The 13,771-nt window shown below is 37.5% G+C and overlaps 2 protein-coding genes across 5 annotated transcripts; both read left to right on the forward strand.

Moving 5' to 3' along the window:
- The first annotated feature begins 163 nt into the window (after window positions 1-163).
- dusp22a (dual specificity phosphatase 22a) lies at window positions 164-7,797 on the forward strand. 4 transcript variants are annotated; one of them, XM_077589329.1, is made up of 8 exons: window positions 164-237; window positions 380-435; window positions 1,468-1,501; window positions 1,735-1,817; window positions 2,492-2,541; window positions 5,412-5,486; window positions 5,593-5,764; window positions 6,552-7,401. In XM_077589329.1, the coding sequence occupies exons 2-8, from the start codon at window positions 415-417 to the stop codon at window positions 6,732-6,734; spliced, it is 618 nt and encodes a 205-aa protein (XP_077445455.1). In that variant the 5' UTR covers window positions 164-237; window positions 380-414; the 3' UTR covers window positions 6,735-7,401. The 4 variants fall into 4 exon arrangements, 3 of the variants coding, with proteins under 3 accessions (XP_077445455.1, XP_077445447.1, XP_077445437.1); XR_013297376.1 differs by adding an exon at window positions 7,463-7,797 and having other exon boundaries at window positions 171-435; window positions 1,394-1,501; window positions 6,552-6,819; XM_077589311.1 differs by having other exon boundaries at window positions 195-237; window positions 1,394-1,501.
- On the forward strand, window positions 7,623-11,747 carry irf8 (interferon regulatory factor 8). Its single transcript, XM_077589287.1, has 10 exons — window positions 7,623-7,772; window positions 7,835-8,311; window positions 8,395-8,580; window positions 8,828-9,011; window positions 9,131-9,228; window positions 9,302-9,359; window positions 9,607-9,654; window positions 10,674-11,063; window positions 11,142-11,257; window positions 11,337-11,747. Exons 3-10 carry the CDS (start codon window positions 8,410-8,412, stop codon window positions 11,526-11,528), a joined length of 1,257 nt encoding a protein of 418 aa, XP_077445413.1. The 5' UTR covers window positions 7,623-7,772; window positions 7,835-8,311; window positions 8,395-8,409; the 3' UTR covers window positions 11,529-11,747.
- The last annotated feature ends 2,024 nt before the right edge of the window (window positions 11,748-13,771 follow it).

Here is a 13,771-nt window from a genome sequence, read left to right on the forward strand (position 1 = left end):
CTGCAAAAATTTCAATATTTTAACATTGGTAAATATTTTTTCTTAACAATATAGAGGACCTGAAATCAATCTGAAATTGAGAGTTTTTAGACAGGGATACGATTAACGATGATCGCGGGTTTTTTTTAAGTCGTAGAAACGTCGCTTAATATGACGTCACTTACCGGATGAAATAGTGACGTCAAAACAATCCGGAAGACGGCAATACATGTTGGAAGTTGGAATTGTTGGATGCATGTCTGTAACACATTCTTTATTTTTTTAGCTTCTGTAATTCAATCGCACTGTTCATATGTAAATGCAGTTTAATAAGTCAAAGTGTAGCCTCGCCTCGTGTTTTGTAGCCACAGTCCGTGTTAAGAGACCTTTCCTTCCTCAGATCATTTTCACGGTAAACAGAACGACTTAGCACTCATGGGCAATGGAATGAATAAGGTAGGTTAAAGCTGTTTTCATGTGGCTATGGAAAACACTCTTTTTACTCCTGTTGGGAATCACGACAGATTTGAGCAGTTTACGCCCGCCCTAGTCCATGCCGTGTTATTTTTGATAACGTTGCATGACATTCTAAATATGTGTATTGGGTTTGCCTCTGGAAAATAAACAAAAAATAGCTAAGGAACAGTTGAGATGGAACTGCAAGGGAACACTAAATGTTCCATAATTACCATGTAGAATTTGTATTCAAAGTCAATCAATTTTAGTGTATTCTTAAGTACAAACAGGGCTTATCTAGCCAAACTTTTTCTTACCACGGCAAACTGCATTTAAAACTATTTGTAAAATGAAAAGTCTATTTGAAACATGTAGCGCAACTATATTAAATGGTATTCATTGCACATTCAACTCCAAGCCCCCTCACTTTGACCAACATCTCCATGTAATACTCCTTTCTGTGGATCGAACCCACCAAATGTCAAATTCTAGACTCACCTGACCTTTGAACGATGACTCAAATGGGGAACAAATAAATATATTTGACATCATGTTCCTGTACTTTAGCATAGCCGATTTTTCTATTTGCTTTTAATCTTTCCAAGTTTCTATTATCTTTAATCCTTATGCATTTCCCCCTCAATATTTTTTTTTCAAAATAGGTGATAATTTGCCCTTCCTTTTTTTAGATGACTTTGCTTACTTTTCCACGGAACTTGAATATCCGTGATCTTATTGGTATTTGGGGAGCTAAGTTTTATGGGCGTAATTTAAATAGGAGAGCTACTGTATTGGAGTAAAAAATTCTTTACTCTCATCACTTGTTCTTGGGAATATCGCTTCAGTGCTTCAGGCCTTGTATGTCCTTGAGGCGAATGTTGCCTTTCTCGCGATGTTTTCTTAAGCTTTAAGCCTCAAATCCGATCAGACTGACCTCAGGACATGTGTTCCTTTTTAGGGGAACTGTACGAAGCCTAACTATCATGTAGACACGAAGAGGAGTATAACATGTCTGTGACATTTGCTTCACAGGTCGTTGACGGCCTTTACCTTGGGAATATAAGAGGTAAGGAAATGTCCTTGTTTTGTTATTGCCACACTTCATTTTATTGTCCTGTTTTTGCTGTGATTTTTTATATATTTTTTTACATGACAAACAGAACAGTGGTATCTTGCTTGGTATATATCTTCTCAGCACGATGAATTCATTCAATGGAATTACAATTCTACATGAACTTTTATTATTACACGATGATCTATCAGTAAAGGAGCGCCTTCACTTTTCTGTCTTTTGCTCAGATGCAGAAAACCGGCAGAGCTTGTCAGAGAATGGCATCACCCACATCCTCTCTGTGTATAACAATGCCAGACCTGTATTTGAGGTTAGTGCGAGAGAAGAACTGCCAACTCTCACCTTATTAACCAAATACACCCAGATCTGATTTTGTAATGGACTGGAATTTGCAAGTTCTCCCTGGGCTTGCATGGGTTTTCTCCGGGTACTTCGGTTTCCTCCCACATCCCAAAAACATGCATGCTAGGCTAGTTGAACATGCAGGTATAAGTGTGAGGATGAATAGTTGTCCGTGTCTTTGTGCCCTGCGATTGGCTGGTCACCAATTCAGGGTGTCCCCCTCCTGGGGTCCGTAGTTGACTGGGATAAGCAGAACGGAAAATTAATGGGTGAATGTTTTCTATCATGTATTTAAAAATGTGATGTCTTTTGTTGGTCAGCAGAGGGAAGTGATGAGTTATAATTGGTGCAAAAGTGGCCTTGGGGTTAGACGGTTGACCTTTTTAACTTGTATTTTATGAAGAGCAAAAGTCATGCCATTATTAAATCCCGCAAACTTAAATTAAACTTATTCATGTTCCATTTTTATTGACACATTCAGATGACTATGTTTTTGAATTGTAGTAAAAGTAGTTGTAAAAGAGTATTCTGCAAGGAACACGCGTGATAAATAACGAAATGCAATATTTCTTTTACAAAACTTACTGTGGGCTTTGCAATATTTGCTCTGATTAGTATTTTTTATTTGGTAATGATTTGCAGGACAAGACCTACCTTTGTATTCATGCAGCTGATGCTTCCTCCCAGAACTTGTAAGTATCATACCTCAGGCAACCTTCAACTTTATGACATTTTCATAAAGTTTAAAATATCCTGACATTTGAAAACTCGATGATTGAAGGAAAGATTATATATTGTGAAAACCTTTTTCAATTAGCCACATTTGATCACCCATAATATGGATGGGGAAATCAGTCATTTTGTAGTAATCCAGTATAATTTTGTTTTTTGATTGGTTTTTATGAACGATACTTGATGGGTTGATTCCACGAGTCATTTTCTTGGTGTTGAAATCTTCATGAGCTAGTCCTCCACCGTTTCTGTAGTCCCATGACTCACAGCGTAATGAGCAAATGTAAATAAAAATACATTTAAAATAAATAAAAACTGAAATACCCTTTTGTAAATTTAAAAAAAAAAAGATTTTTGGTTTTATTAAAAAAAGTCAATGTAATTTTTAAAACGATTTTTTAAATTAACTTACTCTCTAATCACTTCAAACATAATAGCAAGATAGAAGTTTTGACACAATTTGACATCACCTCGTACTATCTGAGAGTATTTCCAGAAAGCTAATTTTTCTTTCCCACGCTGTCACAACAGATTCCTAAAATTAGTGCTTAATATGATATAAAATGAGTGTTAAAAAGTTATGAAGAGTTCCTCTCGGCATAGCTTCTGTGCACGACACTCAAGCATGACTCATTTTGGCTCTTGAGCGTCTTCTAAATGTGCAAATCCTGTTTGACGGCTGCTCAGAACTGTACAATGAAAAATGCGCTGGTAAATGTCGTATTTTATGCACAAAAATATTATGATGATTCTGTCAGTAGAAAAGAAATAAGGATTTGTAGCTTGGATAGATGCTGCTGAGTAGCCTGGATAGGTGTGACCTCCTTACAATGTTGCAATCACGCACCTTCCCTCAGGCAGCAGAGGAAGGAAACCCCAGTGACATCTGGCTGTTGCCTTTGACCACCCAATGCTTTAATGATCCCCTCTCTGTCACAATATCGACTCTGACTGATGCGCTTGGCAAAGCTAACTGCCGCCCCACCAACCAGCAAATAGTGTCAAAACCGTAAATTCCACACTAGAGCAGGGGTGGCCAACTCCGGTCCTCGAGAGCAACTATCCGCTCTATTTTCCATATCTCCCTCCTCTACCACACCTGAAAAAAAATGATTAGCTCATCAAATCCTTTTTTTGTATTTAAAATGTATTTGTATCCATACTTCCTCAAGAAATGCTCTGTTTACAAATATTACAGAATGCTCCGTTGATATCATTAGTTACGAAAGAAAAGTTTGTCTAATGGTTTGAATTACTGCACAGAAAAATCACAATGGTGCTTAAAACACATTAATACTGGATCGGATTGGAAATTGTGACCAAATAGCTGTGTTAGGTCCTGATACAGATGCTGAGACATCACTATTTCTAGACATATCCCCTTAAATTTATGGAACCCTTTGGTTGGTATAATAAAAATTCCACTCCACTTTAGCTCTGATGCGGGGGACAAAAGACTACAAATCATTTGTCTGGTAAAAATCCTCGTTCATTTGAAATGAATGAGTGCACTCCACATTAGTGTGAGATTTTTCCTAGGATATTTTAATTCAGCACTATCGTCAGATCTTGAGTTGTTTTGAGGATTTTTACCAGATTCAGCCAGTTTAACCAAAATTCTCTGTCACAAGATACATTTCTGCATATTAAACAAGATCAGCGGAAGTCTCGATGCTGGGAAGACACAACAAAGTGCTGAGGTGACAAGTTCTGAAGTGGACTTTGGGTCTGCGGAAGAAGTTTATTTTAGCCGGCGACTGTTACTTTGCCTGCTGTTGAGTAACCAGCAGCTGGTCCCAAGAGTCTGCTATATCAGCCACCTACTTCTTGATTCTGTGAAACACTATCAGTGTTACCAGACTCTCCGTAAGGGGGATCATCATCCACAACAAGAACCCATTAGTCTGTGTCTTTAGTTAACTTCACTATTTTTCCAAAACATTTGAGGCTTGTGGTTCCTTTTTTTTCCACACGGGTGAGAATTAATTAAGTTGTTGTTTTATACATGGAACACAGCAAAATATACTTCCATTGTTTTGTTGTGCTCTCTGGTCTACCACACTGTTCCAGCAGTATTTCCCAAGCCGAGTCGGGACAATTATCTATGGCAAAATAGTGTCTCCGTTAATAAGAGTTTGACTATCTTTAAGTCATTATGTGTTTGGCGTATCCCAGTTTTACAATCTGAAAACACCAAGTTTGAGCCTAGTTTTTGTAGTTTCAGTTCAAGATTGCTTTTTCTCAATTCCTTTAATTGGTCATCTATTTTTAGCTTGATGATATTATATGGTAGGATACTACCTGTCAATTGCGGCCACTTCCTGATTTAATGTACAATAGGAGCACTTTTGATTATAACACAAGGCAACAATTTTAAAAAGTGCTTTTTTTGTCCACTGTATGCACACAACTAGACATACGTTTCAGAAAATCATAATAGTCTTAAAAACATTGCAGCCTTGTCTTTCCATTGAATTTTGTATTAAATATTTCATTTTTTGAAAGAAAACATCTATAGTCACAAATACCTGACATAAGAGGGAACAGAAAACAGTTTTGGATCCTGAAATTAAAGTATCAAAACGCCACTTGTGCCGTTTTTTTAGAATGTCATCGTGTAAACATGGCTTAAAAGCCTGTATTTGCAAGAAGTCGCTACCCGACATAGGGGCAGACATTTTATCTATATTCTATTTTATGTTTTTTTAGATGGTCATATATACAAAGTGCAATGTGTCCCTTTTAAAAATAGCTGTCAGACCTCAAACAAACAAAATAAGGTGTTGTCCAGTGTAAATGATTAATTCAATTATTTGGGTTTATTTTACAGGTTGCAACATTTTAAAGAATGCATCCAGTTCATCCACGAATGTCGCCTGAATGGTGGAGCGTGTCTTGTTCACTGGTACGCCATCATTGACGTGATTTAGCTCTGGTGTTAGGTCTTAATAGTTGCAGGTCAAATTGAGATAAATCCTGAAACATGACACTTCATTTTCTCAACCATTCAGTCTTGCAGGTGTGTCGCGCAGTACAACCATGGTAGTCGCTTACTTGATGACCGTCACCCACTACAGCTGGGATGAGTGTCTCACAGCAGTCAAGGCCGTCCGCTCTTTTGTCGGACCCAACTGTGGCTTCCAAGAGCAGCTGCAGGAGTACCAGACAACACAAGTCTCAGAGGTATATACTATACAAGATGTTTACCAGTGCGACCACTTCTTTCGGCAGAGCCGAATGACGTCACTTAATTATACTTTAAAAAACAGCATGTTTGCGTCGACAGTGGTGCCTTTACTTACAAAAGCTTCAACTCACAAATTTTTCAGGTCATTAATTCAATGTAAAATGCTGCCCTTCTTATGAAAAAAACCTATTTACAAAACAAGTTCTGGAACCAAATAATCTCATAAATAGAGGAACCACTGTATTTGTTTTTGAAAAATCGAGAGTGAATGCATTTATAAAACAGAATTTTGTGAGAGAATTTTTAAAAGGGCAAAGGCTGAGGCGGGTTTGGAAAAATACCTTCGGAAATAAGATGAATCTATTTCTCACGTAGGGCTCTGCCGCAGAAGTTATGTGTAAAAGCCTGTTCTAGGACAAAAAAAACCTCAAATCTTTCAAACAGTTGCTATCATAAATTCTTTATTCTCCTGACAGGCAGTTTACAAAGTTCCTAGTAACAGTTTTAATTGCCATGCACATGTTGAAAGAATTGAAACATTGAAAGCAAAACTTCAAATGACTTAAAACTCACCAGTAATTTGTAATTGTGTAATGTTTAAGGAAGTGAAAATCTTGACTTGACAATCAAGGAAGGTTAACACATCCACCACTGTAAAACTCTAAAACATGAAACAATCATTTGACATATGATGAAAGGATGCAGTGACGTAAGACAAAGTGGTGATTCTCTCCGTGTTAATTGAAATTGAAGGAATGTTGAGTTACCCCAATATACCCACAGTACCGGGCGTGGCTGGAGTCCAGTTTCCAAGCCAATCCGTTTAAGGACCAGGAGCACGTGGCCACCCTATTGAAGCAGTTTACGGAGCAACAGGAGCATCAGAACGAAGCCGGAGACCACCGCCGGATAAAACGGGACACAGACCTGTGCTCGCTTCCAGCTGACCCCGATGGCAGTAGCTGAAAGCCCCTCAAGTCTAGCAGCAAATCAACACCCCAAATACTTAATTTATACTTCATGCTACTCCTCTCGTAATGGGTCGATTCAGGTAGGGCTTCGTCTTACCTCAGTCCTTGCACCTCACCATCTCCTCTCAGAGACCTTACTCTGGAAACCTCAGCACCTTAGCCATGATGACGTCACCTGTGCTTCCATTTTAATGTCATATGCTCAGCTGCCTTAAACATTTGCCTTATAGACCTCCGACTACATCGATTTTAAGTGATTTGATGTCAAAGAATAAGGTGAAAATAAACATGTTCATTTAATTCATGTATAAACGGTGTTATTGACTATACAATTCAAAGTTTTAATGAAGGATCTTTAAAGGCCAAACAATCATCTTCCTGAATCGAATGAAGCTCTGATGAATATTTTTAGTGTTTGCAGATGATTTACTTGGGATTTTATTGGTACAGTATACATGCCAAGCATTTTAATTGCACAATTTTGTATTTGTGTTTTTCTTAAAATCGTATAAAGCGTAATTTATGGATGGATGGATATTATAAGATTCTCAGACTATGTTTGTCCAAACCGTGCATCGTCGTAGAGAGTTGGAATTTTTTTTATGGTGGTCAGAAACGACTGTCGCATCCTAATAGACGAGTGATTAAATGTCTTCGCCTACTCTAAGTGTGTAAACTCAATCTCTGAAAGCAGAGTTGATGTATGGATCTTTATTTTTACAGGATGTCCCTAAATGCACCGTGTGGCTGATTGGTCGGCGAGTTTCCAGGTTGTGGGCTTCATGTATTGCCTTGATTGGCCCTGATTTGTTTGTATTTCGAGGTAAAGCTGTCTTTGGGCCTCCTGTCCAATGTAAACGGCATGGATGCAGAGTTATGGGTGTTATTTGGTGGTCGTCGTTAACACAATCAAATGATTGTAAATGTGCATTTAAAGTGTTGCTGCTGCTCGGTTGATTTAGGTAATTCGTGTTGGTGGTTATTGTTTCCAATGGGCTTGTGTTGACTCTGTGTGCTGCTGTCTTGGTTTTTGGTAAGTAAACTTCATTTTAACCTTAGCTCTCCTGAATATTCATGTTTTCTTTCACTTTTCAGGATCCCCATGAAAGAGAATTCTATTTCTACATATTCCCCAAACTGATAGTGTGCTACTTGTCTCATCTAATTCAGTTTCCCGTGGGATACAGTGTTTAAATGAATTTTAACATCTCAATCTCCGTTTACCCAAACGGGAAATTGCCAGGACCTCACCTGCCCCCAACTAAGGAAATGGCTCAATCCTATAGCTAAATTACCAGAGCAGAGTGGGTAATGCTGGGGTCCACACACAAGAAAATCCCCACGCCACAAGATGCGTGTGACTGACAACTTTTGACGTGGGCAGCAATTTCTTGTAAATGCCCACATTTAAAAGAAGGACTACAGTAGTAGTAGGCGGAGCCTGTCGAGACAAGTCAACGGCGATTGGTGGAATCCTCGTGACGTCAACTCCGTCACGACCATTCACAACATAAACTTGACAAGAACGTTTGAGGACCGAGCAAACATTTATGAACGTCTCAACGTTGACTCGTAAGTGCCTTTACTTTGGCTTTTCGTTCTATTTTGATTTTCTTTCAAATAACTATTTTTTTTCAATTCCACTTTTTGCGTAGCAAGTACATTTTACGATGTCGAACTCGGGAGGTCGCAGACTCAAGCAGTGGCTGATTGAGCAGATCCAGAGTGGACAGTATGCGGGCCTCCTGTGGGAGGATGGAAACCGAATTATGTTCCGAATTCCATGGAAACACGCGGGGAAACAGGATTACAATCAAGAAATAGACGCATCCATTTTCAAGGTCGGTACTTTCACTACAATTTCAACAGATTTTATTCTAATAGAATTATATGGGAAATACACGTCATCATAGTAGTAGTGTGATCTTTCACTCTACATGGCCATGTGGAAAATCTCATTCAATCCCATTGTTGGTGACAGACGAATCATTTGACGTGTATCGCCGTTAATGGGAATTATGGAGAAAACATCAATTCAATGCTGTAGTATTCAACTGGAATACATTTTTGGCTGTCCACTTACTACAGGCATGGGCCGTGTTTAAAGGCAAGTTCAAGGAGGGCGACAAGGCCGAACCCGCCACTTGGAAGACCAGGCTGCGTTGCGCACTCAATAAAAGTCCAGATTTCGAGGAGGTGACCGAACGCTCCCAGTTGGACATCTCGGAGCCTTATAAAGTTTACCGAATCGTACCCGACGACGAACAAAAACGTGAGTTTGTCGCCAAGTTCGAACATCGTGAAATGGTTGTCAAATTTCCTCATGTTATTATTCATCATCTGAAATGTCAAAACGTAGATTATTAAGGGTATTCTTCCATTGTTGTACAGAAGGAAAAAGCTCCATGGTGTCAGCGGGTACTATCGGCAGCTCTGGTAACTTGGATTTGGACTGCAGTCCTCCAGACATAGAGGGACTGATTAAAGAGGTCAAGCTCATTCTTGTCGTTGTGGTTGTCATGGTTAGTACTACTTTGTTGATATTTATCATTGCTCATGCAGGAAGAAGGTTGCAGGATTCAGACAAGTCCCGAGTATTGGCCACAGACGAGTACCAACGGTAAGAAAAACTAGAAAATAAATGGCAAATGCGCTTTTCTGCTGTTGGTGAGCTGCACAGTCAAAGTCTCCAATGGAAGAATTGACTAACATCCTGTTGAACTTTGCTGACTAAGATGATAAAGCTGTTGTTGTATAAAAAAATCTGAGGATGATGCAACATAATGACACAAGACCATGTTTAAAAGCCATTAGTGTGTTCACAGCTTTCATTTTTATTTATTTGTTTTTTGTTTGTTTTTTTACAGTCTTCTCACTGCATCAGGATCCCTTACCTTCTGGCACTTATGGCTCAGGTAATCATTTTGTGTTCATTTCCACAAATGTACTTGCATGTGAATGTAAAGTTACTATATCACTCAAATATTGTTCGCAAATCTATCTTTTTATGTGTTATTGAGGACTTCTCCTTTCTTGAGCTCTGAAGTGTGGCATAACCAAGATGCGTATTATGAACAGGTGCACTTTAGGATTCCCCCCAAGATTTTAAACCTATTTTTTGATTTACAAAAATCTCTCAACTGAGAAACTCTCACTTCAAGACTTGCATCTTGAATTTGTTTTTGAGCGTGCTTCTGTCCGCAGGCACCTTAAACTGCTAAGAAGCATTTAGCCTCTTTTTGAATAGGTTTCACCTTAACTCATTCCTTGCTAGATATGTCCAAATTTAAAATTAGTTGGAAATATATTTAAAGGGGTGTACTTCAAATTATTAACTAAGTGACAAATACTTAGAAAAAAAGGTAAGATGTTAATTAATGATAGCCCCTCCTGTTTCCCTTGCCCAGTTTATTGCTGTGAATTGTCGTGACAATTTATTACTGGTCGCCTTGATTAGAAAATCTCAACAGGCTCCGCCTACTACGGCAGTGTCCTTCTTTTAACTGTGGGCATTTACAAGAAACGGCCTAGCACAATTTGCTGCCCACGTCCATAGTTGTCAGCAACACATAAATAACTTTGTGGTGTGGGTAGGTTTTGTGGACTCTTGCGTTATCCACTTGGCTCTGGTATTGACCTATTACTGTCAGTAGCAGCCTATGAGTTTATTAATTTTTAAAAAAGTCTTTTAAAATGTAGAAACATTGTTGACATACAGTATATGTTTTTTTTGTATTGCGCCAAAGTTACTTGAGGCAAAAACTGTTCATTTTTGAAGCAACTCTGGTTCTTCTCTTACCATCAATGGATAGCCAATAACTTAAGTAGTCCAAAATGGATTCCTTTTTTAATTGTTGAGCCACTTGTCTATTTTTTTGGTCCAATGACTAGCTGTTCTTTTACATTCCCATTGTGGTATACTTGTATCTTCTAGCATTCTCCCAAATGATGATCTTCTTCTACTACGGAGGGAAGTTGATGAACAACACGTTGGTGACTCATCCCGAAGGCTGTCGCATCTCCCCGGCCCAGCAGCACCTCGGGCGTGGGACCCCTTACAGCTCGGACAGCATGCAGAGCGTTTACTTCCCCCCTGCCGAAGTCATCGAGTTCGAACGGCAGCGCCACGTTACCCAAAAGCTCCTGGGCCACTTGGAGCGTGGGCTTCTGCTCAGGGCTAATCAGGAGGGCATTTTCATCAAGAGGCTTTGCCAGAGCAGAGTCTTCTGGAGCGGGCTGGCCGACTCGCATTATAGCCCGGTGCCTTGTAAACTGGAGAGGGACTCTGTGGTGAAGATTTTTGACACTGGGAAATTTCTTCACGGTGAGGCCTTTTTACATTTTTTTTTTCTGGAAACTCCCTCCAAAAATATCATCTAAACCACCACAATTTGTCCTGCAGCACTGCAACTGCACCAGGAAGGTCAGCTTCCAGCTCCTGATCCCACGGTGACCTTGTGTTTTGGAGAGGAGCTCCATGATCTCAATGCCGCCAAGAACAAGCTGATCATCGTGCAGGTGAGAAAATAATCCACGGCGAGCTTTTCTTTTTCAACTTTGCTCCAACGTAATCACTTGATGCTCTGTATTGAGGCAGATCACGGTGGTGAAGTGTCAGCAGCTGCTGGAGGCGGTGAATCTACGGCGCTCTCAGCCGTGCTGCGCCAACATGGAGATGTGCGACGACGTCACAGCCGAGCAGATGGCCAACATCTACCGGGACCTGTGCAGCTACAGCTCTCCGCAGAGATCTGCTTGTTATAGAGAAAACATGCCCATTACTGCCTGAGGGTCAGCAAAAGCAAACGTGCAACTGTTTGTAAAAGCTCTTTCTATTCCCTCCAGACTGAGCTTCTTTACAAATTTAAAATGTCCTCAGTTTTGTACACTTGCTTTTTTTTGTATTATATACAATAAGCAACTTTAAACTGGCCCTCGGTGAAGTTTTATTTCACTTAAGTCAATAATCTCTATTTTTTTTAATTAAAACATATTTTTGGCATTTAAATGTTGTTGTTGTTGTTGTTGTTGCATTTCTCCATTTCCATTTATTTTGATTACTTTTTGGTGTATGTAAAAATGTAAATGTAAATTCAAGCATTAATGGTTTAAGTATCATGGATAAATGGAACCACATTTAGAAAAAACAGCAATTGGGCTATGCACAGTCCCAACAAAAAATGTGGCAGCTACGACATAGTATAGTATGGCTTTTTTCTTAAAAAACGACCATGTATAATAATGCTTTGTTTCTTAAAAAACGACCATGTATATTAAGGCTTTGTTTCTTAAAATATGACATAGTATAGTAAGGCTTTTTTTTTCCTCTTAAAAACTACGTAGTATAATAATGCTTTTTTCTTTAAAAAATGACCATGTATAGTAAGGCTTTGTTTCTTAAAAAACAACATAGTATAGTAAAGTTTTTTTCTTAAAAAAACGACATAGTATAGTAAGGCTTTTTTCTTTAAAAAAACGACATAGTATAGTAAGGCTTTTTTTCTTAAAAAACGACATAGTATAGTAAGGCTTTTTTCTAAAAAACGACATAGTATAGTAAGGCTTTTTTCTTTAGAAAACGACATAGTATAGTAAGGCTTTTTTCTTTAAAAAACGACATAGTATAGTAAGGCTTTTTTCCAAAAAAACGACATAGTATAGTAAGGCTTTTTTCTTTAAAAAAATGACCATGTAAAGTAAGGCTTTTTTCTTTAAAAAACGACATTGTAGAGTAAGGCTTTTTTCTTTAAAAAACGACATAGTATAGTAAGGCTTTTTTCTTTAAAAAACGACATAGTATAGTAAGGCTTTTTTCTTTAAAAAACGACATAGTATAGTAAGGCTTTTTTCTTTAAAAAACGACATAGTATAGTAAGGCTTTTTTTTCTTAAAAAACGACATAGTATAGTAAGGCTTTTTTTTCTTAAAAAACGACATAGTATAGTAAGGCTTCTTTTCTTGAAAAACGACATAGTATAGTAAGGCTTTTTTTTCTTAAAAAACGACATAATATAGTAAGGCTTTTTTCTTTAAAAAACGACATAGTATAGTAAGGCTTTTTTCTTAAAAAACGACATTGTATAGTAAGGCTTTTTTCTTTAAAAAACGACACAGTATAGTAAGGCTTTTTACTTAAAAAACGACATAGTATAGTAAGGCTTTTTTCTTAAAAAATGACATAGTATAGTAAGGCTTTTTTCTTTAAAAACGACATAGTATAGTAAGGCTTTTTTTTGTAAAAAAACTACATAGTATAGTAAGGCTTTTTTTTTCTTAAAAAACGACATAGTATAGTAGGGCTCTTTTATTAAAAAAACAACATAGTTTAGTAAGGCTTTTTTTCTTAAAAAACGACATAGTATAGTAAGGCTTTTTTTATTTAAAAAACGACATTATATAGTAAGGCTTTTTTTCGTAAAAAACAACATAGTATAGTAAGGCTTTTTTCTTTAAAAAACGACATAGTATAGTAAGGCTTTTTTCTTTAAAAAACGACATAGTATAGTAAGGCTTTTTTTCTTAAAAAACGACATAGTATAAAAAGGCTTTTTTTCTTAAAAAAGCGACATAGTATAGTAAGGCTTTTTGTCTTAAAAAGCGACATAGTATAATAAGGCTTTTTTCTTTAAAAAACAACATAGTATAGTAAGACTTTTTTTCTTTAAAAACGACATAGTATAGTAAGGCTTTTTTTTAAAAAAACGACATAGTATAGTAAGGCTTTTTTCTAAAAAAAAATGACATAGTATAGTAAGGCTTTTTTCTTTAGAAACGACATAGTATAGTCAGGCTTTTTTTATTTAAAAAAACAACATAGTATAGTAAGGCTTTTTCCTTAAAAAACGACATAGTATAGTAAGGCTTTTTTCTAAAAAAACGACATAGTATAGTAAGGCTTTTTTTCTTAAAAAACGACATAGTATAGTAAGGCTTTTTTCTTCAGAAAACGACATAGTATAGTAAGGCTTTTTTCTTTAAAAAACGACATAGTATAGTAAGGCTTTTTTTCTAAAAAAACGACATAGTATAGTA

Source organism: Stigmatopora argus, chromosome 2 (genome assembly GCF_051989625.1).
Source record: "Stigmatopora argus isolate UIUO_Sarg chromosome 2, RoL_Sarg_1.0, whole genome shotgun sequence".
NCBI classification, from domain to species: Eukaryota; Metazoa; Chordata; class Actinopteri; order Syngnathiformes; family Syngnathidae; genus Stigmatopora; species Stigmatopora argus.

What these genes read in the sequence shown, in the direction of transcription:
- dusp22a (XM_077589311.1), top strand. Translation starts at nt 1,444, where the DNA reads ATGTCTGTGACATTTGCTTCACAGGTCGTTGACGGCCTTTACCTTGGG. An exon ending in TTACCTTGGGAATATAAGAG is followed by an intron (nt 1,502 to 1,734) that starts GTAAGGAAATGT and finishes TCTTTTGCTCAG; the next exon opens with ATGCAGAAAACCGGCAGAGC. An exon ending in AGACAACACAAGTCTCAGAG is followed by an intron (nt 5,765 to 6,551) that starts GTATATACTATA and finishes ATATACCCACAG; the next exon opens with TACCGGGCGTGGCTGGAGTC.
- irf8 (XM_077589287.1), top strand. Translation starts at nt 8,410, where the DNA reads ATGTCGAACTCGGGAGGTCGCAGACTCAAGCAGTGGCTGATTGAGCAG. An exon ending in GCCACAGACGAGTACCAACG is followed by an intron (nt 9,360 to 9,606) that starts GTAAGAAAAACT and finishes GTTTTTTTACAG; the next exon opens with TCTTCTCACTGCATCAGGAT. An exon ending in CACTGGGAAATTTCTTCACG is followed by an intron (nt 11,064 to 11,141) that starts GTGAGGCCTTTT and finishes TTTGTCCTGCAG; the next exon opens with CACTGCAACTGCACCAGGAA.